We start from the raw sequence: 26,203 nt of genomic DNA, 5'->3' as shown, positions 1-26,203 counted from the left end.
CATAGCCAGGTGGGATACTGTGCTGCTGTGCCAGTGAGATGCTCATCCCGTTGCTGGGACATTCTCAGGCATGTTTTTCCTTCTTGTGGCATGAAGGTGAGCGCTGCCAGTGCCCATTCCCCCTCTGCAAAGCATGGTGCTTGCTGCAGGTCACTCAGCTCCTGGGTGGAGCTGGGACTGCTCCCACTTTACTGAATATGTGGATTCCTCTCCTGGCTGGCTTTGCCTGGCTGGCTGCTCTCTACTAGTTGGCTCTCTGGACCTCCTTTTTAGCTAGGTAGTTGGCCAGCCTGTCCTGGCAAACCTCCCTCTCTGGGTTGGCTGGCGAAGCTCTTGGGCTGGCCAGCCTTTTCCTTCCCTTCCCCTTCCTTTTCTCCCATTCTCACACATGGTGTCTGCTGGCTCCCACTGTTTATCTCTCCATGTCTCTGCCTCCCACTCATTTGTTAGATTTGCTTTGATCCATCCCATCTTTGCTGCCTTCCTGTTTTGCTTTTCTCTGCTCTTTTGCTGTTTTGCTTCTTTGTATCCTTCCTTCCTTCACACTTGTTCCCTGAAGGCTTTCTGCTCCGGCTTTGCCCTACCTACAGGCAGCATGTATCTTTTCCAGAGTGTGCTTGTCTCAGTCTTGTCCATTCATCTGATCTAGCAACAACGTTATTTGAACTGATTAAGGTTATAGCTTGGAGAAATGGTTATGTTTATCACTTTTTTTCCTGTAGGCATTTTTCTAAGTTCCCTTATAAATCTGGTCTGTGCTTACATACAAATGCCTGTGATAAAATCCCAACCGAAGCACTCTGTTGTGCTTCTGTGTAATCTTTCCCATAATTGTAGATTATCAAGTATCTGCGTATTCTCTATAACTCACTGTCAGCTCCCTTAGGACTCTTAGAAATGTCACAACTCACTGTTTTAATCCAGACATCACAATTATAACTATAGTCTCACAAACACTTCATTATGTTAGTGTGGAGTAAGTACTTTTGGGTGATCACAATGATGGGAAAGGAAGTGCAGAGAAAATTAATGGCAGTTGAAAATTTGCTGCTGAGGACCCTGTGAGAGAAGGCATGGAATTCTGTGGCCATTCTTCTGCTTATTTTAATCTTTGTTCCAGAGTCCTTATTTGATACAGTTCCTGCTGATGTGAATTGAGGTTTTGTCTGAGTTAGGACTAGAGAAACAGATCTCTGTTGTTAGATGCTCTAGTGTACCTCATCTCATCTGTGGTTAAAACCCCTGTAAATATCTGTAATTTTTGTCCCTGATTGGCTCATACCTATTTTATAAGTCCTTCTTATGCTCTTTCCACATGGCGAATGTTTTTGTTCTTCCTAATTATAGAATCATTTAGGTTGGAAAAGACCTCTGATATCGTCAAGCCCTCCACTAAAACATGTCCCTGAGCACTGCATCTATGCGTCTTCTAAATACCTGCAGGGATAGTGACTCCACCACCTCCCTGGGCAGCCTGTGCCAGTGCCTGACCACCCTTCCAGCGAAGACATTTTTCCTAATCTCCAATCTAAGCCTCCCCTGGTGCAACTTGAGGCCGGTTCCTCTTGTCCTGTCACTTGTGACCTGGGGGAAGAGACCGACCCCCCCTCGCTGCAGCCCCTTGCAGCAGCTGTGGGGAGCGATGAGATCCCCCCTGAGCCCCCTCCTCTCCAGGCTGAACCCCCCCAGCCCCCCCAGCCGCTCCCCGTGGGACTCGTGCCCCAGCCCCTTCCCCAGCCCCTGCCTGGCTCTGGACACGCTGCAGCCCCTCAGTGTCCCCCCTGCAGTGAGGGCCCAGCGCTGACCCCAGGATTCGAGGGGCGGCCGCACCAGTGCCCAGCGCAGGGGGACGGTCACTGCCCCGGCCCCGCTGGCCACGCTGTGTCTGACACAAGCCAGGCGCTGCTGGCCTCCTTGGCCACCGGGGCCCCCGGGGGGCTCATGCCCAGCCGGCCCAGGCAGCCCCCCAGGCCCATTCCCGCCGGGCAGGGCCCAGCCGCTCGCCCCAGGCTGCAGCGGTGTGTGGGGCTGGTGTGACCCACGGGCAGGGCCCGGCGCTGGGCCCGGCTGAGCCTCACACAACCGGCCTCGGCCCATGGGCCCGGCCTGCCCGGCCCCTCTGCAGAGCCCGCTGCCCCCCAGCAGATCAACACTCCGGCCTAACTTGGTGTCATCTGCAACGTACTGAGGGTGTACTCAATCCTCACACTCATTATGGGGTACCTAATATCATAAATCACTCTAAATACAGATTAACAAGTCAGTCCCTAATGATCACTGCACAACCTTGTCAACTGGAAAATACACTCATCCCCCCGTATGTGTTTTCACCTTTCATGACAGAAATATGAATCCCACATGAGAAGGCATTGTTCCCATGTAGCAGCCCATTCTCTTCAAGTGAATATCATCTGTCCTTCTCCTCTAAGATTTTAAAAGTTTTTGGGATTGCTTTTACACATGTGTATCCAGTATAGATATATTTCTGAAAAGAAAAAAAAAAAAAGTCCATAGCATCTATTGAGTTGGAAAATTAATTAGACTACCTAATTGATTGTGCATGAGTTCCTCTGTGGAATGCGTTCTGCTGCTGTTGCACTCACCCAGCACAGAAGATCTCAGGAGCTAATTCCTCTGGTCTTTTACTAGAAACTGACAATTAATTGAACATAAAAAAACCTTGAAGGGTCTTAACACAAAAAACATTACTTGAAAGATCTTTTCTCGTTTTATTAGAGTGATGCCAAGAGGCCTGAACTCAGCTTGAGGCTCCCTTTATCATTCACAAAACACACAAGTCTGTGTCCCAAAGGCTGTGTAGTCTGAAGAGGAAAAAAACCCAACAGCATCCAGAAATATTGGCAACCCCACGTTACATGTGAGGAGCTAATATACAGGGAGATTAAGTCACTTGTGTAAGGACATACAGGGAGTCTGTAGCAGAGTCTGAAACTGAACCCAGGTCATCTCAGTCCCAGCCAAGTGTCTCAACCACAAGACTATCCCTCCTCTTCAGTATGTCAGTGTAGAAAGTAGGCCAAAAAGCAGTTTCCATCCTTTTATACACAGAATTTTGTAAGGCTGTGAAGTATTATGTATTAGACAGGCATCTGGATCAACAGCAGTTTCTGCAGATACTTTTATCTGTAAACAGAAGCAAAGCCTGTAAGGGCTTTGTAAATTTTACATAAATTATATATTTTATCTATAAATAGCATAGTTAAATCTATAAATACTATACTTAATTTCAAGGCATTTTAATGATTTTTAAGAATGGAAAATGTATGTAAGGGACTTAGGTATTCTGTGGCTCTCTAATTTTCATATGTTTTGGGTTCTGCTACTCATATACCATAATGCATTACCTGTGCATTAGTAGCTACACCACACTATGTATATGTTACTCCACGTGGTGTAAGCTGAGAAACGGAGGCTCAGGCTGCATGACAGGCTGATGCACCCATGCTACTCAAAGGTTAAGTACTCCTGTGTTGGGAGTTAGTGAGGCTTGAAGTTTGCTGACTTGAATCTGAGTGGTTCCTATTATGTTGAGTATTTACTTATGTTTTGGAGAACCTCTGTATAACCAGCGTGCTACAAAACCTCTGCTTTAACCTTTTGTACCCCATATGGAAAAGAAGAAAAAAGTGCAAGATGTGCAGATATGTATACATGCATATCCATTATCCTCCTTCAACTAGGATCTCCCATTTTTGTATGAAATCAGCATTACTGTGCTGAAGTATACAAAGAACAGGCCAGAACTGCTCATTCCTCTCAGTGCCCTAGTTAGCTGTTCACAGACACCTGGTTCATTTACTGAACCCCTGATTCCTTTCTCCCACATCCCCCAAATAAAACTTACTTATCTGGTTCTCACTGATGTATGTTCTGGAGCACTACTTTTATGAACTCAGTTTATTGAAACTATTAATTCCAGATGTTCTGTGTATTTACACAGATAAATTTCAGTGATTGTCATGGCAAAAATAAAAAAGGCTCTGAAGGACCACTAGGATTTATGTGGCATGGAGGTGACAGAAACCTTGTTTTTCAACCCAGAATGTCTAAAATAAGTAGTGAGAAATCATCCAAAACTGTATGGTGATCAGTGTAACGGACGATTGAGTACAAATGATGGTTTCCAAAATTCTGACAGTATTCCCTGTGAGCACATAATTAGTAAAATACAATTGGTGCGTTGCTTTTGGTTGAGACAGTATGGCCCAGCTTATGGAAAGAGGTCTTTGATCTCTCTCTTCTCTTCACCCCCTCAATGTGTTCCGTTTTCTACATGCCAGCATGCGCATGCACAGTCACAGGCAACAGGATTCCCCCACTGAATTGTCATTCTCTCACCAAAATCAATGAGTGTTCACTTGTAACTGGGATGTGGACTTCATGCTGGATGTCCATGTCTGGGCACCTACAAAACCAGCAAGTCCTGTCTAATAGGGAGAAAGCATAAATCTGTTGGGATTTTAGTCTCAGAGCTTGAATGTTCATGTTCAAGGCACTCAGGCTAGTGACTGTTTCCCAAGTTTTAATGACTTGCCCCATGTGTGAAGGCAAATGAAATCCTAGGACCTGACATTCCCATCAAGTAGAAGAGATGCCAGTTGCCAGTGCTGAAGTAAAAGTAGATGAACAGTACCTGTTAAGTAAAATAACGTATACACAGCAAGTGTGACGAATAAGGAAAGACCAAAGCCATCAGCACGGATGCTATTAAAAAGAAATGTTAAACAATATGCTGAGAATGCGGAGTTGCTTGCATTTTGAGTAAAAGCAGTTTCGCATGTTTGCCTAGAGTTCATGGTAATTTGAAGTCTTTCAGAAAGACTAGCAATTGTTCTCCACTAATATCTTAAGTTAAAAAATAAAATGTGCTTTTCATTACATTATTAACAGAAGAGTCAGTAAAGATCTTTAACTCTTCTTGCCTGCAGTGTGCAAGTAAGAAAAGAACTTGACCCTGTTTGATAATTGTCTGTGGATATTTCCCCCCCCCTCCCCCCGCCATTTTAAGATAATTAATAATAGTTCTGTACTCTCTCACTACTTGGGAGAATTAGGCTTTTGCTAATGGTTTTAAAAAAGAGTAGTTAATTGACAGTTGTCATAAATAGTTTCTATAATCCTTAGGTTAAAGATGTGATGAGTGCAGAAAGTCTTCAGTCACTCGAGGCCACTCATTCATTGACTTTGTGGGATATCCACCCATTAGTGCTAAGCAAAGGGGACACTCCTTCAACCAAGTGAAGATAGGAGTGACAGTAGACCTTAAAGAAATGATATAGCTTTACTTTTTAAAATTAAATACTAATATATCTGATGTTCATTGGCTCTTTCCAATAAAAATAGAAGTCTAGAAACTCTGTGAGTATCTTTGATTTTCTGAAGATCATTCACAGTTAACAGCAGAGCAATTTAATGCTTTGGTAAATATTACAGGAAAGTGTTAAAGAAGGAAGAACCCTAGGCTCACTGAAAACCTGTAAAAACCAAAGAAGACCAGAAAAATAATAACTGAGAGGTAGGGTCCACATTAATATCTCTAGAATTGTACACAAAATTAAAAGTAATGAAACAAGTGAGTGTTATCATCTCGTGTACTTAATATTGGTGGATATAATATATCTGTGTTTAATAAATGTATACTTGCTTAGTTGAAAACACTTGTGAGTCAAGGATAGATCATTGGCCTCTTGGAAGGAGATGTTTTCTATTTCTAGCAACAGGTATTGAATACATGAGATAATTCCAGAATTATGGCAAGTATTTTGTAACATTTCAACAGGGTTACCATCAGACTTACTCAGAGTTAAGTTGTGCATGTTATTACTGTGTTTATTTTTGGACCACATTCTTAATGCAAATCCCATATATGTGGTTATGCAAAATGAGCCAGATTCTCGTCATGATTGCACTGGTGTACACACAGAGTGATGCCATAGTTTCATTGAGGAAGGAATCTGATCCTGTAACACAGAGAGTTGCATGGTATTTCAATTAAGTAGTTGATGTGTTTCACCCTTAGAGTTAGAGGTGAGATAGTGCCAGAAGCAATTTTCGTACGTTATTGACTTAAATTTGTAATGCTTTCTGAGATTCTTTTAAGGGGTCGTTGTGCAATCATGAAATGAAATAACTGTTAAAATACTTCTGTGAAAATCAAAATACTGTATGTTGTCTTTGTTTTTCAGGTATCTGTTGTGACTTTTTCGCTAGCTATTTGCAACAGAAAACTCTGTGTTACCACCTTACTCAAAAACAACAATATTAGTTACTCCAAAGTCTTCAGGCTAGTAAAAAAAAATCCAGTATTTACATAATATAAAATCTGCCATCAGTAAAAAATATCACTAAAAATACATGTATGTGGGAAGTACTGTGAATACAAAACCCCGGCCAGGTGCCTAGTTGAAGAAATTTGGCCAGGGAGCTGTCTGCCATGTGGAGAAGAGTCTTCATGGGAATACAATATGTGCCCCTTTTGTTTTGGTGAAGTTTTCCACTGCCATAATTTCTCAGGAGTGCTGGTCCTTTAGGGTTATGGCAAAAAGGGAGCTTGCTTAGGTCAAGCTGGGTAATTCCTGGCAGCTGTTAGTTACACAGGAGTGAGAAGAAATTGTTGATTGCTCTAATTACCTTGTTAAAGAGCTGCCACGACTTTAGATGTTCTGCATTCTGTTAGGACCACAAAAGTTATTTGTCCATGTGTCATTGTGGTAATATATACTTACCAACACCCAAAACATCATTATTAGACTTACTGCCTTCCCTTTAAGTGATCCACACTGAAAACAAGTCGACTTCTCACCATTCCTGCTGTATGTTTATTCACTGTATTTCACTTAGTTTGAGCAGTGAAATTGGCTCCCTTCCTCCCTCTCACCTCCCCTTTTTATTTATAACCCGTTTTCAATTCTGGACTGAGTTTCATTCCAGTGCTCTGCAATTGTATTGTGTTTCATGACACTGCAGAGGAACATTTATATTTTAGAAAAAAAAAAAAAAGGTTATGTCTAATATATTGTACCACTCCCTCTCCTTTTCAAATGTGAGCTGTATCTCTTTAAATCCTGTGTGTTGCATTGTCTGAAAGCATTTTCCCTTTCTTTGGATGCTGGTCTATTTAATGTACTGTAAGTCATTAGGATCTATTTTTCTTACACAGTGTGCACTACTTTTGGATAGTCTCAGTTATTTTATTGTCAGTGTCTTCTGGAGCCAAAGAGAAAAAAATATACAGAACTCGTCTACAAGCTTTGTCTTTACCTTGCTATGTAATAGTTAATACTTTGTGGTATGTTAAGAGACTTTCTATAACGTGGCACTTCTTAAGAACTCTTTTTAAAAAGTAATAAACTTCAGCCAACTTGTTCTTTTTAGAGTGAAACTTCCAGAGTTCTTCAATTGAATCCATTCTCCTTAATAATCATCTGGTCTTGACAATAAATATGTCACCAAAGTTAGTTACTTTTTTGCAAAGAAAGATGGAAATAAACTCAGAATTTTATTTCATTGTTGCTAGCCTGTGAAAGAAATTGGAAAAATTAAAATCTGCAAAGAAATGTTCCTTTGTAGCTTATACAGGAAAGTAGGGGGCTAGAGTTTGTCAGGTAACCGATTATTCAGAAATGAGAAGTTATTCTGCATTAGCTGCATTGCTTACTGTTTTCTTCATCATGGAAAAGAATAAAATGTGGTAACAATTTTCTGTATTTGGACTACTGCCGCACATAATTGGGAACAACAGAGCTAAAGCCTTGATTTTGGTGAAATGCTTAGTCTGCGTGTTGGATTAAAATGTGTGCAACAAATCACTCCAATTCTGTAATAATTTTTTGAACATTATTTTTTTATTTTATTACTGTAATGTTATTACTTTTCAGTTACAGACTTCGAGAACTGGGTCAGTTGCAAGAACAAAATTGGCATGAAAATAGTTGTATATTTGTTCTGGAAAATGGATTGCCAAAATACTTTTGAAAATAGTCAGCCTGAATTGTTCTGTACATCAAATGTAACTGATAATGTTAGTCTCACATGGTTAGTAAGCTTTTATTTAAAAGTCCTGTTCTTTAACCAGTATCCTAGGAAGACTAGATAATATTTGCTCGATAGACATGTTAAACAGATCATCTGTGCAGAATTTGGATTTGTGAGGCAGCTTACGGAATGTAAAATAAATTTAGGCTGAGGTGTGCCAGCAAGTCAATATAAGAGAACAATTTGCAACAAGCAAAGGTGAGGAAGACATGCAGAAATGGGGTCATCAGAATAATGAATTAGAGGATAGTATTCCTGGGGCTGGAGTATATGAGGCAGTAACTAACTTTCGTGGCTCACTAATACAGAATCAAGAGTTACGATACCAGTGGAAGTTATTTATTGCAAGTGTTAGATATGCTTCCATAGATGTTTTTTACTCTTGTTAAAATAACGAGAGGCAATTTGGAGCTGTGATCTGTCCGCAGCACAGCTGTGGTATTTTGAGGCATTTCTGCTGCCAGATTTATAACTCTGCCAGAAACAGTGCCTAAATGGTTGTACTCTGAGTCCCTAAGTCCAGTGGCATCTTAGCACTAGCCAGTGTTAAATCTCAGCTATTTGAGCTCTGTGCTGCACTGTGCACTTAGGCAGCAGAAAAAGGGTCTTGTTAATAATAGCCTCAGCCACCTCTGGCACTGGAAGTGAGCAGACAGAAGTGGCACGGTGATAATTTCTCCACATACCACAGCTAAACCTACCAACCCTCATTGGTAAGAAGTGCTAGACATCATAGGAAATAAGTTCTAAAATTTTTACAAAGATTTGTTTTCTTTCCTTCTGAACACCCTCTGATATCTTTGCCATGTACTTTCCAATGATGACACACTGGGATCTGACTGGGGTGAGTAATGGTGTCTGGCTGGGGGGAGGAGAGGACAGGGAGTGCTTAACAGTGAGTAATTATTTAAGGAAATGGCCCGTGTGGAAAAACGAGTGTTGTGATTGGATGCATTTATCAACTGGCGTTTTGGTGTCACCTGTGGACGAGGAATTATTGAGTCTGAGTTTTTAAATGGTTGGAAGTCAGTGCATTGAGCTAACATGGGAATGTTGTGTTGTGTGTCTGGTCTTGATTTAGGCTGTGAAGCAAGATGTGTGACGTGTCCCCTGTTGGGAAAGATGGAGGTAAATAATAGTTATCCTACAGGTTGCTCAGCATGGTCATTCACTTTTCTGACCAGTAGTTAAAAACCACTAAGTCCTGTATGCAAAACGTGATTTCATACACGCCTACAAGTAACTGAAAGGAACATTTTGCAAATAAAAACGGAGTTACGAGCTCATTGCCCGTTGCTGCTTCTCTGGTACAGTGACACACAGAGGTTTGCATTGATGTTTGGGGAGGGGTACATGGGTAAAGCATTCTGTTTGTTCTCTCTGTCCTTATCAGGAGATGTTAGGATATCTGAAAATACCTAGAATCACTTTGAAGGATATTTGGAAATTGAGCCTGAAATGCTAAACCTTTGTGTTCTGTAACTCTCTGTGCTGTGGTGATGCTTACTGCTACAGTTTGCTTGGTCATGCTGTGCTCTTGTGTCAGCTCTGAGACTCTCTGTAATTCTTAGAATTTTACTGCAAAAATTCTCATTTCAGGCACAGCACATCCTGCCTCCTGAAATGAGGCACATGGTGTTTTTCTCCATCATCTTTAAATGTGTTGTTGCCTTCTCTGAAGAGAGTGAAATGATTGAAATACAGTGAAACATACAGTGATGGAAGCTGTGTTTTTCCATTAACAGTATAGTTGTTTCTATAATGAGAGGTATGGTATGGTTTCCAATCCTGTCAAGAAACACGGCTTTCTCAAAGATCTAAAATTTTAAGAGTTGTGTTTCTTATCATATCTATGCTGCCATTGTGTCATCATTTACTTCAGATTTTAGGTCAGACTATGTGATATGCATTTCTTTCATTCCTGGTTTTTATGCTCAGGAAAAGTGACAAGGGTTTTGTTTGTGCAAGGACCTCTGAATCAGCTTTGGTAAATATGATTGTATGTGCTTATTTTTAGGATTCATTTAAGATTCTTCATTTATGGCTCCGTGAAAGCAATTTTTATAAAACACTGTCTTTATCCCTATTCCAAAAGCATAATCTGCATGACGTCATTCTCATACCGTTCTTATTGGTGACTTTTGCATTGATACAGAGTTCCCTTCTGTCCCATTAAATTTTCCCATATATAAGTGTCCAGCCACTAAACATTTTTGGTAACTCCTTTGGAAATCCCATCATCTGTTTTTTCTAATCCTGATCCTATGTTTTCTAATCTGAAAGTTGTGTTTAAGGCAAATTCTCCCCCTCTGTAACAGAGATGTGGTATCTTTTGTTATATCTAGCATTCTCAGCACCTGCCATTCCAGACCAGGGAAAGATGGAAGCTTGATTTCTCATACTGTTCCTGCATCTGACTGCAGTGCTGCATTTTAATTACCCAGTATTTTTTTCTGCTTGCAACTGCATAGGTACTAGTTCTCTCACCATTTAAAATTCCATTTTGTACTTTAAGAATGCCACTGAAACCCCAAATTGTTAGAAATCTTTTTTTTTTTTTTTTCATTAGAAATACATGTTTTGGATGCTTGAGGAAAAAACAGAGTTTAAATTTGCCTAAAGTCATGTACCATGTGGAAAGGATTCAGCTACCTGAAACTCAGCCTGCCAGCCTTTTAGCTAGCGTTATTCTTTGGCTGTGTGAGATCAGTTTCTGAAAGAGCATCCTCAGGTGTGACCGATTGCGGTTCTTTTTTCTGATGGCTGGCCAAGCAGTGGCACGAGCGGTCAAGTGCGGTGGGTCACATGTGGGCAGCGCTGAGCAGGCTTTGCAGAGGCAAGGCTGTGTTTCTGCCTTGTGCAGTCTCACTTCCAGTGCTCCTCTTTTATCCTCAGCTGGTAAAAAAGAACAAACCAACCCACCAAACAGCAGAAACAAAAGTGCTGCTAGGCAGGAAAGTAAGTTCTAATAAAGATCAACTTTAAGGTACTTCACTTGCCTTAGAGCCCTTTCTGACCTTTCTTTCAGTATTTGTACGATAATGGAATATTCCTTTCTTTCCTTTTTCCCCTGTACTGAAGAGAGGGAAAGTTGCCAGTTTGCGTTGCTGAGGGTGGTTTCAGTTACACAGCAGTCTTGGCTGCATTTGGGGGTTCATGCAGAATTTACCCATGTGAAGTGCTAACAGCTAGGAGGAATGCTTCCTCCCTCCAAGCAGTGTTCTTTGCTGCTCAGCCAGTGTGCAACAGAAGGAACTGTGTGAGCTATGCATACTGTGTGCTGAAAACTGGGAAAGCAGCATTTATTTTATCTTTACCCATTTCTTTATGATGGCAAGAGATGGTGTTTTCCTGTTTTTGGTAGTGAGATCTTGCTCACGGTAAGATAAATGCTGCCTTGCTAGGGTTTCATCCTTTGACCTTTGCATCCATTCAGTTTCCGTTTATTTTAAGAGAGGTGGAGGAGTCTGTCAACCTCTCTACCAGGTGGTTATTAGTTTGGAAAATCAGGCTGTTAATTTGAAACATCAAGAACTCTTTACAGGAGATTTATAGGGAATGAATCTTGGAGGAAAGAGTGGCCAGAATTTCATCCAGCATCCTTGCTCTAGCTCCGTTTAGTTAAAAATTTAGTTTAATCCGGGCTCCATTAGTTAAAAAAACCAAACCAAAACCAACAACCTGTATTTTTACATTAAAAATTATATTGTGCTTGCAAACAGAAGGTAACGTGAACTGAGGGCTTAAGATCTGTATCTGGTCTCAAAAGTCTTGCGTTATCGTGGTACTTGGAGTCTCTTTGGTGCTGTCCAGCATTACTTGGAACAATTATCATTATTTATTGCTGTGCTTGGTTTTGATCAAAGGCTGCCAGTACTACATATTTCAGCAGCCTCTCTGATGCTTTTAGGAGCATAAAGGATCTTTTGAGAAGATAACTAGAATTATTTGATGATTGTGGCTGAAACAGGAACAAGCTTTAGATCAAAATGCAGCTTGATTCATTCCTGCAGACTTAATAGGCTGGATTCTTGCATGGTATAAACCAGCCTCATTCTATTGCCCCCTTGCTCTTTTTGACAGAATATGAACTTAATGTGGTTTTACAGTTTCTGCCATCTTCTCAGTTGTCTGAGGCTCCCTGTGGAATTATTTCCTATCAAAATACCTAAGAAGTATGTGATGAAACATATAAAGTTGTTAGATAACTGTGACTAATGCCTTGCTGAAGGCTGCTTGCATGTGCTGCAGTTTGCATTAGAAGTAACATAAAACATCTGAATTACTAGTTGCGCATCTTTAAAAGATCATTTTACTAAAATAATTTCAAGTCTCAACGTTCTTCAGTTAAAATGAAATTACCTCTGAAAAAAAAAGAACAACCATCAAACCAAGCAAAATGTGTAGTAGGGTTTTTGGCTATATTTTTTCCTGTTTCTCTCTTTCCAACTCCTGATGGATCACTTGGTACCTTGTATTTGCATTTTACTCATTGAAGTAGTTTGAATAATCGCAAATGACATGAATGTGTAAGGAAACTTTGTTGTTACAAAATATTGTTTTTTTCAGCTCATATCCCAAGGCAATGGCTTGTAGCATAGACCCTAGGGTTTACTGCATATTCTGAAATGAGCAGAATTCATGAAACCAAACACTTTCAAGGAAATCTCTTTACATGTGATACCATTCCCTTTTCATTTTGCTGTTGTGTTCGTGGAATCCCATTTCCTTCTCATAGGCCTTCATCTTGTAATGTGTCAAAAAATCTTAAACTTGCTATTAAGAATGGTTTAAGTTTAGGGCTGTTTTTATTCAAGCCTCTGTATGGAGGAGTCTTGATGTGGATTTCTCTGTGGCCATAGGTTGGTGTGTACATCCAAAGTATCTTTTTCTTATGCATTTTCTGACCTTTAGAATTTTCCATTAAGAACACAAAAGAAAATCATACTTGTGAAAAGGTGAAAGATTGAGAAAATAGAAGGAAAGCAGTACTCAGCAGAAAACTGAGCATTAAGAGTAAAATTTATCGAGGCAAAAGATTAGGTGAAAATATATTCTATAATTCTCCATACTGAAGTGCTATGAACTTGGATAATAATAAAGAGGAGCTGGATTTGCTTGGTTTTGAGTGCATATTTGACCTACTTCATGTTACTGAAACCTCGTGGAAAGATTTGCATGATTATAAAGTTAACTTCATTGGGTTCACCACATTTCTAAGTCATATTAGCTACTGTTAAGTCATTTATAGCTTGAAAGCAAACAATCGTAAATGCTGATCCATTCATTTTCTCCCATAAAATACAAGATGGGTTATTCACTACTGTCTGATGCGTGCTTCCCACTGCAACTGAGAACAAAATGACTCTTTTTTAAACTGTCTATATATAAACGGCATAGGGACAATCTACAATGACGGATTTCATTCTGAGGAGGTACACTGGAGATTTCTTGTTGCTGACACAAAACTGTGGTGTTTCTAAAGAAATTGTCACCTATTGTTTTAATATTATGAGTTTTAATCCTGGGAGTTTTGCATCCAGTAAAGAATGCATTCTCATTTTGTTCAAGGATGAAGAATTGATCTTGAAACTAACGTCTTTTAATTGATAGGTATAATTGGTCATGACTTATTTGTATTCAGTTGTATGTTGAACGAATGCGATAAAGCTGGCAATACTTGGTTTTGAGCTACATGCTTCCAAAGCTGTATGTCTACAATAAGAAAGAAAGCAATGTAAGTTTTAACAAAAGCAAAACAAGCCTGTCTTACTAGGAAAATGAGAGCAGTTACAAAAATACTCAAAATGGGAAAAGAACTTGATAGAAGCTGTAGTGTAGAAAATTAATAGGGGAAGTGAAGGGACGGACACAATGAGAAATACCAAGCCAAAAAAAGTTAAGGCAATGAAAAGGAATTAAGAACCAAGGGTAAGGGAGATGTTATGAGAGATTCTGACCCATTTCATGATGAGGCTGACAGAATTGTTAGGGAAGAGGAGGGAGAAGTGTTCAGTAAAAGTAGCTGTACTGTCCAGAGGGGACAAGACAGAAATTTCGTATATGCAATCTGATACCATTTAAGGATGACATTAAATAGCAGTAATCGCATTTACATATTTTTATACAGCTAGTCCAGCTCACCAGCACCAGGGAGACTGAAAAGAGCTAGCTGAAAGGTTCTCATATCATGAAGGTTAATTCCTCATAAATCTGGAAATACAGGACAAATTTCCAGAGGCTGTAAGAAAATTATTTTTGTTCCAGTATTTTAAAAGGAAAAGAGATTTTCTGGGTGATTACAGGTATGTTTAATAGGCAAAAGATAGAGTAGCAATTATAGGAACTAATACATAGTTCGTGAAGAGTAAATGGTATTTAGTGCCATTTAGTGCAAGTTTATCAGAAATAAGTTTTTCAAACTAGCTTGATATCCTTTCTGAGAAGATCATGCTTAATTGATGAAGATAATAGTACCAATATAGCACTACTGTATAGCTTACAGGACTCCTCTAGCCATTTTATTTATTATATCAAAGAGTGGCGTGATTAATCAGCAGAATTACAGCATATGGACACAGCATCCCTGGATTGGAATGAAAATAAGTTAAATGATAGGTTTCAAGGTGCACCTGGTGTGGGGAGATGGGGCAGATGGGAAAGTCATTCATTCTTAGTTCTGCCCTGTTTAATACTTTTTACTAATGGTTTAGTGGAAATGTATTATAGTTAACAAAGTTTGGAAGTGGCACAAAAATTGGAGGAATTTATAATGTCATGACTATAAGGCAGTGTGGATTACATAGTGACCTTGGCTGAGGCACCTGGTAACTTTCAGTACAGACAAACATCAGGTTTGTAAGTTGCTGGCTGTGCTTACAGGATGCTGGACTCTGTCCTAGTGCACCGTAGCAGATAAAACATTTTAGGGTTGCCTGTGAAGATTGAACTGGAGCGCGCACCCCGGATATACAGGAGACAGCAGGAGCTGGCAGTACCACTGTTTGGTTTTTGCCCTTGCAGAATGGAACAAAATAAAGCCTACTAGTATTTTAGTAACATCTTAGTTCAGTTCTGTCTGTTGGCTAAATGGCCTGTCCTACCATAAACAAATCAAAGCAGATGTGTTCCACATGCCCTCCATTCAGCTGTAGGCAAAGCTTACCCACGTATCTGGTACAGCGTATGCCTGAATAACAGTGAAATCTGTCCTCAGAAAACTTCCTGCAGTCTGTATTCTCTTCCCTTGAGACTCATTTGAGAACACTTGTGGAAATAAACATATCCTAACATTTTTATCACTATTATTTTAATTAATGCGCTGAGTATTTAAAACAAACTGATGAAAAGACCCCCTAAAGGATATTGCTGGAGGTTTAACCAGGCAGCAAAGGGGGCCTGCAGAATCTGAAGTTTATCATACTCCTGGTAAAATAGTCAAAATGTATTTAGAATCATAGATTCTATTCTACAATTCTATCATCTTAAGTATATAATACTTACAGTAAAATAGTCACCACGTATTTCTAGACCTGCTTATTTTCAGTGGATTTGAATGGAAAGAAAACTTGAGAAAAAGCCTGTGCAGAACACTGCTAAATAAAACTGTTGAGCTGGTGGGCAATTTGTGTGTGGAAGACTTGCCTAAATGTGCTGCTGTTTTGCTTTATTATGAGTTTTGTTGTGTAATTCTGTTGTGATGCTGATTAGGTTTCCTGTCTTTGGCGCAGATTACAGGACTGGCCCTTGCTTCACTTTGGTAACCAACCAGATGTGCCAGGGACAGCTCAGTGGAATAGTGTGCACCAAAACCCTTTGCTGTGCAACAGTTGGGAGAGCATGGGGCCACCCCTGTGAAATGTGTCCTGCCCAGCCCCATCCCTGCCGCCGAGGCTTCATTCCAAACATTCGAACTGGTGCCTGTCAAGGTAAGTTAGCAGCAAAGCTTCCCCAAAAGCTGCTGAAATTGTTACTGGATTAAGCTTAATTGAGTTACACTGCTGTGAATAACCTGTCCTAAGCCATTCTCAGCTATATGTGTGAAGAATGGAAAAAAATTGTCAGATGCATTACTTCATGATTCAGTGAGTGCCTGGTGTTCAAGTGAGTACATTAGTAACTTAGGTCATGTGAGAGCAGCCAGCATCTTAATGAATTTCTCACTGCCAGCAGCCCTTTCCCTTGGTTCTGTAATGGTGTTTTTCTGAGTGTACCATTCGATCATTCCGTGGAAGAATTTATTCTGTTTCAGAAAGCACTCAAAACATGCAAAAATCAATCTGTGGCAATACTGTTCCATTTACTCGGTGTGGGATATTTTAGCTAAAATTTGTTGATTTTGGATTCATCTTGTGTGTCTTACCTCTTGAGCTACACTGCTTCGACCCGGAGAAAAGTGCCTGTCATGCCATTTGAAATGCCCTATTATATATTTTATACAATTTTGGAAATGCATTTGCATTTGTTTCAAATTGTAAAATCCACCCAGATGTTGCTTACTTCTTTCAGAGCATGCCTTACCGTAGAAAGTCCTTACACTGCTTTTGGCTTTTATTCTAATACTTCCAGCTGTATAAATTCTTTTATTGTCTGGATGTCTGGCAGGAAACAGGAGAAAGTTAACAGGGGCAGCTATGTATTAAACTAATGTGGATTATACATTCCCAGGACCATATCTTTGGGGCTAGTTTATTTCAATGTGTCTAACATTTTCTAATGAGTTACAATATTTTTGAAAATAGGGGAGATAAAGATTATAAATCTATAAGTAATTTTATTTAATCATGAAATTCCTATGAAGGACTGAAAGGCATTCCATTGCATTGAAAATGTAGATACCCTCTGTAACAGGCCAAGTCCTGGTTGGTGCCTGCAGACAGGCAGGATGAACTTTGAGATGGACGCATTTGTGTATGCCACATAATGTGCATGGGTTTTGACCTCAACCATTCTGTTCCCCTTCTTGCTGTAAAGGTCAGAACTAAATTGTGCAGAAATCTGTGAATTGAGGTTCTGGACACTCCTGAAATCTTATGTGCATAAATATGTGGCCCACACCCCTGAACTCATGCCACACCTAGTTATATTCCTCTTGTTTGTGTCACGGAAAAGCTGCAGTGACCTCTCCAATGGGTTTGTGCAGTTCGGAATAAGGCTACTTCTGCTTGCTGCACATTTCTTAGCATGCAGCTACAATTATGCTAATCTGTATGCAGTGCCAACACAGTTTTGGCGCTGTATGTTTGACTTGTACTTTCCAGTTTTCCCTTCTCTTGTAATGTGTTCATAATTTTAACAGATCTTCTATGGAACCACATATTAGCTTTATTTTTCATGCAATTGTACTAAATCCAGTCCTTTTGAAATCAGATAACATCCATTCAGACTGAAGACATTTCAGGGATTTCACATCCATATTCAATCTAAATAAAGGAAAGCAGGTTAAATAAAATCCAGGTTCTCTGAAGAAAAAAAGGAACCATTATTATTGCATGGAGAAGTTAGAAAAAGTAAAACGGAGGGAAGGGCATGTTTATTTTAAAAAGTAAATAGAATATCACTGCCCACACTTTGACTTTGTCTGTCTGGCGGAAAGTTAAAATTAATATCACAGCTGAGATTTTTAAAGAGACGAAAGGGGAAAATGAAAGCCAAAAGGTGGGATTTTGAAACAGACATTGTGACTCAGGAGCATGACTTCTATTTTTTAAATAGAATTTTTTTAAAGTCAGTGCAGTGCCATGAAGTCTGGCTGATCACTGTTACTAAAGCACAGCGTGTTGCTGCAGCTAGGGTCCCAGCAGCACTGGGGTTGTGAGGAGGGTGCTGAGGCTGTGCTAGTTCTCTGTGCCTCCCAGCACGGTGGTTAGCTCAGGCACAGCACTGCTCTGCCTCTGCTGCTGTGCCCCCCGACCCAGTTCAGCCAGCCAGGGGACCTTTACATAATGCTCTGCGATGTGGTACAGATATGCCCCTTGGCGTTCCTGAAACTTCCTACTCGTGGCTCCCAGGGAAATTGCCTCTTGGCCTTTTGTACAGACATAATACTTTGCTTTTCAGACTACAAGACACATTACAGCTGGCTCTCTGGGATTTATAAAGGCAGATTTGAAGGCATCATCTCCTTCAGCTTGTGTCCCTGCATTGAAACTGATCCTAGCGTGAAGCCCAAGAATTCAAGAAACTGGGTTTTACCAGCAGCAGCTGGTAGTCCTTGGGGAGATGGGGGAAGTGCAGGCATTTGGGTTGGAGAGGAGCAGTGCTCTGTTTGGTCCCGAAGGACAGGGAGCAGCAGACACAGGGCAGCCCCTGGGGACTGTGTTCCAGACCTCCACTGTCTCCTGTTGCAATGGCACTCCTCCTCCTTCAGTCTCTTTTCTCTAGCTGTTACTAAGCCATAGCAACACTTTTGCAGCTAAGTGACAACACACATGTTGTGCTAAAATAGCTGTGAGGCCAAAAACTGGGGCCTCTTGAAAACGTCTTGAGCTTCCCACCTAGCCTGTGATATCATCTTTGTTGTTTCATTTTCTTGTGTGAAAAAATTAAAAGCAAAGAGAGAGAAATAAAGGAGAAAAAAACCTTCCAAATTTATGAATGTCTAAGCAGATCATTAATAATTCCTCTGGAGACGTTAATTATGGCTATGAAAGTTCTTGAATCAAATCCTAACCGCAGCCTAAGGTCATGGGTGCTGATCTTACTGGAGTGACGAGTTAATGATTTCCATCAATAATGACTATGCAGTTCCCCATGCCGCTCTGTGAGGCCCCCTCCATGCACATTGCACGCTGCTCCTCCATGGCTCCTGCATCTCTGTGCTGGTGGGCTACATGCTGTAAGGAGTTGCCAAGATTTTCAAAGGGGCAAGTGATTTTGGGTGCTCAGCTTCAGATACTTTAAAGGGACCTGACTTTTGGCAGTGTGTGTTCTCTGCACACCATTCCCCAGATGTTTTGGAAAAACAAAGCAATAGCAGTTAGATGTTTAATGTCTGTAACAATAATAACCATGTGATTTCTTGCAGAAAATATTTAGAGTACTGTACTTAATCATACTTTACATAGAGTAATTACAAAATTAGTGTCTGTCCTCACAAGCAAGTATCATAATATTATGATGGGTGAAGAATGGATTTAGGCATATTTACTTTAATTTCTATGTAGACAAATTATTATGGCTGTTCTTGAGAAATGAATTAAAAGTGGGTGTTTTTTCCTTTTTTACATGATAGATGTGGATGAATGCCAAGCCATCCCTGGGATCTGTCAAGGGGGAAATTGCATTAATACTGTTGGATCTTTTGAGTGCAAATGCCCAGCTGGACACAAGTTTAATGAAGTGACACAAAAATGCGATGGTAAGAACTTTTAGAACTTTCTTCTGAAAGTAAAGCGGGGGAAAGTTTTCTTTTTGGGGCCAATTTTGTTTGTTTGGGGCCAACAAGTTTGTAACAAACTTTCCAGTCTCTTTTGCCTTTGAATATGCAAATAGCATTCTTCACAACAAATATGAGTAACAGTCCTTTCTCCTTCTAAACCAGAGCATCTTAAATATTGCCCCTGCAGCTTTTCCCAGCTTTTATTCACGTAACATTTTACAGGCTTAAAGGTACATCTGAAACAAATTAAACTTTAAAACTAAAAATACCTCTTAACCAAGAGGTTGCTTTAGAAATGCTTGAGGCACATGTATGTCTCTTTGTGGATCATTTAACTAATAAGTGTGTATGACTGGGAGGTTCAACACATTCCTACCTGCTCAGGTAAACTGTATTTAACATTAATGGGAGTTTGACACTGGTGAATGAAGACTGCAGGACTATGCTCTAAACTCATCCTAGCAGTTGCAGGTGTTAAAGAAGGACAAACATTTTATCTGCCCTTATTGGTCATCCTATTTTGGCATCTAGTAATTAATAAATTATCTAGCAGCAGATGCTGGATAATAGTGTGGAAATTTGCTGTGCATGATAATGGAATCTTGCTAATTTTTAATTGTGATTGGATAGTATTTTTTCTCTATATAATCAGGCATAGGCGTTCCTTTTGCTTTAAAAACATTTTGGATACATAAGGAACAGAGTACTAAAAGTGTCAGTTGCACAGTTTTGATTCATCTTCTTTACAATGAAGTCCAGATAATGTTTAAACTCTTACAACTGATTCTCCTTTCAGTCATTAGACAAAAACTAAATTAAATTGAGCAAGACAAGTTTCATAGGTGGTTAGTGATTTTGGAGTGCCAATTTTCAATCATAAAGGTGTGCAACTGTGAGAGTAAGGTGTGCATCCACCACCTTCTTGCATCAGGTGCCGTTAAGGAAGCACTCAAAATTTTTTAGTAATTTTGGAAGTATTATGACTTTTTGAAAAGAAAAATCCCTGTTTCAAGCAAAACTATAAATTGAATTGCAGGTTAGAGAAAACAATTTCAGGAGAGTTTGTACACAGTATGGTTTTCATATTGACTGCTGATGGTTTTGGCAGGAAGTAACCCACATTTAGGGTAGAACCAACATTGCAAGTACTTCCTTCAGGGGGTGAAGTACCACGAACATGGTGAATAGGAAAGACTGAACATGTGCCTTGTTAACTATTAGCATGTGAAAAAAAGAGGACTGTAGGCTCGCATAGGCAGCGTTGTATAAACATTCCTATGGTATTTTTCGATTGTTGAATCATGTAAAAAAAATCCAAACAAAGAACAAAAAATCCCAAACAACCACCACCTTCAGAGCCTGCACTTAGTAATAGTTGAGGGACTGGACCCAAGAACCTGGGATAGCTTGGTTCATTCTCAAATCCTGCCACAAATTTCCTGCTTCATCTTGTGAAACCCCTTTGGAGTGATCACCTGGCTGCTAAGATAGAATTAAGTTTTCTTTCTTCAGTTCCATACCTGTAAATTTTTGAACCTCAGCAGACAGAAACTTACTTTCAGTACATCTTCATATTACATACCAAGCAGTTTTAGTTAAAGCTGTGTGGGTATTAATACGATTCAAAGAATTAGAAGTATCATCCGTATAGAACTGGCATGAAATAGGATAGTGATTCAACAGGTAAGAGCATAGTCACCTAAGAACAGAATATCCATTCTGCTTTTTTAAATTATCCTTTTACGTTGAAATCTCCAGTGTAAGACAAGGTACTTGCATTATAGTAATTAACTGTAATTAATACATAATTCACATCTGATCATGTGCTTGGTTTAACTTCCTATCCATCAAGTAGGACTTCTGGCAGCTGTAATGTGTCCGTGGTCGCTGATTTAGTAGAACTGGGAGCTACCTGCTGAATTACCAGTACTCGTTTTGTAGTGGGTCCCCATTGAAGTAAGATCATGATAGAAATCATCAGGTACAGTGAGACAACACAACAAGATGGGAAATGAGGTGTGTTGGCCCAAGTTCACTTTGTTAGCATAGCTGATGGAAAACTGTATTTTAAGTGTTACATTATTTCAGTGCTTCATATAACCATTCCTTTTCCATTAATGCTGAGGTAAATACTTTTTTTGTGGTGACTGGGGGGAGTAATTTTTCCTGGAGTGACATTTACTTCTGTGAGTACATCAAGTATACTTACCTTTATAAAACTCGCATACTTAACAATGACAATATTGCTTATATGAATGTCAACACTAATATAAATAGTGAAATACTGTTTGGGTTAGGCTCAACCCTAAAATAAAGAGTGATGATTTTGCTTTTAAAAAGGTCGGACTCTATATAAACAGTGGCAACACTGACTTTAAGATAAACATTGGTGAATGTGAGTCAGAAAATGCTTGAATCTGATCCATTTACGACTGCATTTTTCTCTGTTAATTAAGGGCTTTATTCAGACCAAAATTCAATTTCCACATTTTTTGTCACTGAGACTTTTGGGACTCCTGTGGAGTATAATCCTGGAGCAGAAGCCAGAAGTCTCTTAGCAGTGCTCCCAGGGCACTTGGACTTGAGGCTTTGGCAACACCCTTGAAGTAGCACTGAACAAAAAGTCACACCCCTCTCACACACCCAAGTGAGAAATGCGACCCACATCACGGACAGCTAGCAAGATGCTGGGGAAGAATATGTGTATAGGGGGCCCAAGGTCCTGCGCTGCTTAGGATGGGTTGATCTGCAAGGTCTTGTTATCTGTATGCCACCCCACTCCCCCTGCTCCTTTCCTGCAAAATCAAGGGGCCACAAAATTATTAGAGTATCCAGTGCTTTACCTAGAGGAAGAGGAATTGATAATTTTTGTATTACTGGATTTTAGTATTAGCGCCTCCACAGGAAAAGAGCAGAGATCCTCTCTACTTGCTAAAACACTCATTAACAGTCCTGTGGGACTTTGGGTGTTCCCCCATCTGTTGAGGCCAAATTCCAATTTAGGCGTTACATTTAAATTCCTCCAATCATTTTTAATGACTACAATATTATTCACTCCTTGCCTTGGTCTGTTGGGTGGTGTTGCAGTATTTCATCTCAGAAATTTTTGTGGTTGGTGAAATCATTATTACAGCCATGTGTCTATCTCTTTGTAGATCTCTGGAGGAGAGGTTGGACAGAATCCTGTGATGCCATTATTTCTGGCTGGATTCTCTTTGCTGGGAGAGCAGCTGGGTCATTGTAGATGGCTGTGACAGGCAGCTGTCAATGATCACGCTAGAGAATAACCTCCCTTTCTTCTCTGCTTTGCTGATTCTTCTTGTAGGTGCCATGGAGAAAAGCGAGCTGTTTTTAAGCTCAGCTGGACTCCAGGTTCCTAGAAGATGAGAGCAGTGCTAAGTAGATACAGCTGCATTGTTAAGACAGACACTGGAAACCAGGGGGAAAGTAACTACACTCACAGGCAGGCTACTGATGGTAATTAAGGAGCAACTGGGGCTGGCATAAATTATTATTCACATGCATAAACTCCTAGCTGTGGAAGAAACCCTGCAGGTTCCCTCTGTTCATATATGCAGCTATGGTCAGGTATAGGAGGGTATTTATTAGTGTTTTTTCTGCAGTCTTTGAAAGTTTTTCTGCATTGGATCTATGATTCTGTGATTTAGTACACATATTGAGTATACAAACACAATATGGACTTCTAAATCACTGACAAAACCTAAGAAGAATTATTGACATTGCCCAACTTCTGCAGTAGATCTTTCAGTTATTGTCCAGAAATCTGTTGAAACTTCAGAACATTCGTTTAGCAAAGAAAGTCAGGAAAGGTAATTTTTGTTGCCTGCAGTTATCCTGCTTTGAGCTATAATTCTGTCAGGTTGCATTATTTAAACAGTGCTTAACTGTTCAGTGCTTTTGTATGGGGGATTTCCAGGAGAAACCCAAGGGCAGTGAGAAGGATGGGTAATTCAGTAGGTGGTGCGCTTCCCTTTGAGTCAGTATTGAACCATGGCCTCAGTATGGTGCCAGGGGATGTTGTGCTGCTGGAGATACTGTGAGATAGAACTGTTAAGCTCCTGATCACTATGGTCATTACAGGTCCCATGACAGTTTTTTTAATTTTAGTGTGCAGAATTCAAACTGGAGGGGTTATGGTTTACTTACAGTTAGTAAATCCCCTCTGCAGTTTAAGATTTTCATCCATCATTATTAAGCAGTAAAACTATGGGTTTTGGCAATTTACAGATGCAGTATTTTCTTAGGTTCTGTTTCACTTGTGTTTAACTAACAAAAGATCCTGGTTTAAAACTGCTGATTATGCCCCTAGTACATAGGTTGGGAGGGGTCTCAGACCACACTGAATTTGATCATTAATACAAACTATAAAATACCTGTTGTTGTGCCAGAACTGATACAGCTAACCTTCCCCTGCTTCAGCTAACCTTCCCCTGCTTCTGTTTTTTTTTTTTTTTTTTTTTTTTTACTCTGAAGATATCGATGAATGCAGCACCATTCCTGGAATCTGTGATGGAGGAGAGTGTTCAAACACAGTTAGCAGTTACTTCTGCAAGTGTCCTCCAGGGTTTTATACAGCTCCTGATGGCTTAAAGTGCATAGGTGAGTAGAATCTTGTAAGACAGTAAGTGTCATGAACATTCATGAATATCTAAAATGGGTAGCAGTGTACCAGAAACATATTTCAATTTGTGATCTTGAAATCCTTCTTTTATGTAGAAGTATATCATGTGCCTGTCTATATATGTATGCTGAAACAAATTTTCCATTTGTAGGATGTTTCCTCTTTCCCTCTTTGTTGTGACCTTCCCTTTCATTTTTCTTGCTACACTTTTTATGTTATGGCATATTTGTTGCCTTAAAGATAGGCAGAACTTGTTTAACACATCTCCTTGATCCTCTTGCTCTCATGTTTATGTTTGATTTAGTCCAGGTTAGATTCAGCATTTAGAAAAGCAAATATACTTGAGAAAGAAGGTAATCACCTCAAACAGATGTTTTTTTCCTTATTCCAGCTGTTATGACTGTAATGCAGATATGTTTCATTAAAGGAAGTAGTTTGATAAGCTGGGTGTGGGGCATTTGTATCTGCTTTCATGATGCTGATGATTTGGCAGTGGTGTTCGTTCAGGCTTTTACTGTGGCAGTGCAGAACCTGTCCTCCAAAGGCCAGACCAGGAACCAAAGGACTGTGTGAGTTAAACGGCTGCTGCTGCAGTGCCAAAGCCATGAGAGAGTAGTGTTAGCACTTAGATACAGCCTACTCTGAAGCAGGTCAAGTATTCAATTAATTTTTTTTCCTAATTTTTGATGTAGTAATTTCTTTTTTCACTGCCAGTGCTGAATTTTGAGCAATTATTGTCATTTGGGAATCAGATGAAACGTTTCTTTCCTCAGTTTTGGCTTGCTTCTTTAAAGGCTCATACACAGGGCCAGCACTGTGGTTCGAGAGAGCGCTCAGTCTTTTAGTACCTTTGGTAGAAAATCATTTGGGAAAAAATAGGAAAAAAATAACCTCGCAGACAGAAGTACCAAATGATACTAACTTTCCCAAGAGATCTGGAAGTAGTTTGGGTTTTGTTTAATTTTGAATGGTGCCATACTATTTCTGCAGGTTGTGAGAAATGAACTGTATTTCTTCCATTTTGGTAGATTGGATCCGTACTGTACACTTAAAATGCCAGTGGAAGTTGCTTTTATTGCTTCAAATTAATAGCTTCTAAATGACTGTGGATCATTAAATCATTGATTGGTGCTTGTACTTAATGTTTATGAAAGAGATTCACCTTTCTGTAACAAAAAAATTCCAGAGATGCACAACTTCCATTTGCTTTTTACTTTTTATAGTCATTGCTTAGTCAGGACTGCCCAACATTTACACCCATGTTATATTCCTGCAGTTTTCCAGCCTTTTTACCCACTGTATTTGTAGGCTGAAATAGTTCAGCTAAAGAAATGGGTATTTAAATGATGACAAGCTGTGTTAAGTAATATGTCAGACTATGAGCTATCATTAAAATTTTGGCTTTGTGTCCAAGGCAAAACGTGCTACATGGGAAGCGCTATTAATTATCTGCAGATATTTTGGATTCATGTCTAATATGCAGACTGCATACTTGCCATATTAACAAGACCAGAGCCCAAATCTGTATTTGAGCTGGGCAAAACATGTAATCTTGATTTAATTACGACATGCCTGTCTTAAGTGAAAAGTGTTAGCTGAACGTGTCTATTCTGTTAAGAGATGAGGAAGTGCTTCTGAGACATGTGTCCCTTATGGGACTCAAACTGAGCAGCACTGGAGCCAAACATCCAAAGGAAGAACTGGGAGTTCCATTATTACAAGCCTTAAAAATTAGAATAGACAAAGCAAAGATGATATCTCCTAGAGCTGAAGAGCAGTAACAAGAGCAGGACATCTCAACTCAAGTACATGAAGAGTGCTATGAAAAAAGCTACTAGCCCATACTTGCAGCTGGCATAAGTTTCTTTGGTCAGTGATTTCTCAATGTTTTTTTTTTCCACCCCCCCTTTTTTCCTCCCTCTCTCTTTCTTTTCTCTCTGTTTTTTAGAGGCACATCTTTCTTGGAAATTATTTTAATGGTGATTTTTTACCTTTTCAAAATCCTATATTTTTTAGTGAAAAATACTCAAATACTGAAAACTGAACAGTAAAAAAGTTGTTTCTTGCTGTTCTCGTCTTACTTGTTTGTTTTACCATTTGGAACAGAAAATGGAAGAGAAAAACAA

The 26,203-nt window shown here is 39.7% G+C and overlaps 1 protein-coding gene across 3 annotated transcripts in view; it reads left to right on the top strand.

Moving 5' to 3' along the window:
- The window catches only part of FBN1 (fibrillin 1), a 157,610-nt gene that overhangs the window by 39,945 nt on the left and 91,462 nt on the right, over positions 1–26,203 (top strand). For all 3 annotated transcript variants that reach the window (XM_056346772.1, XM_056346773.1, XM_056346771.1), the window contains exons 7-9: positions 15,786–15,983; positions 19,289–19,414; positions 23,930–24,055. In XM_056346772.1, the coding sequence (XP_056202747.1) occupies positions 15,786–15,983; positions 19,289–19,414; positions 23,930–24,055 (450 nt within the window). The remainder of the gene's footprint in view (positions 1–15,785; positions 15,984–19,288; positions 19,415–23,929; positions 24,056–26,203) is intronic.

This window comes from Falco biarmicus, chromosome 7 (genome assembly GCF_023638135.1).
Source record: "Falco biarmicus isolate bFalBia1 chromosome 7, bFalBia1.pri, whole genome shotgun sequence".
Lineage (NCBI taxonomy): Eukaryota > Metazoa > Chordata > Aves > Falconiformes > Falconidae > Falco > Falco biarmicus.
The sequence above is the reverse complement of the archived record's forward strand: the minus strand, read 5'-3'. Positions and strand labels throughout refer to the sequence as shown.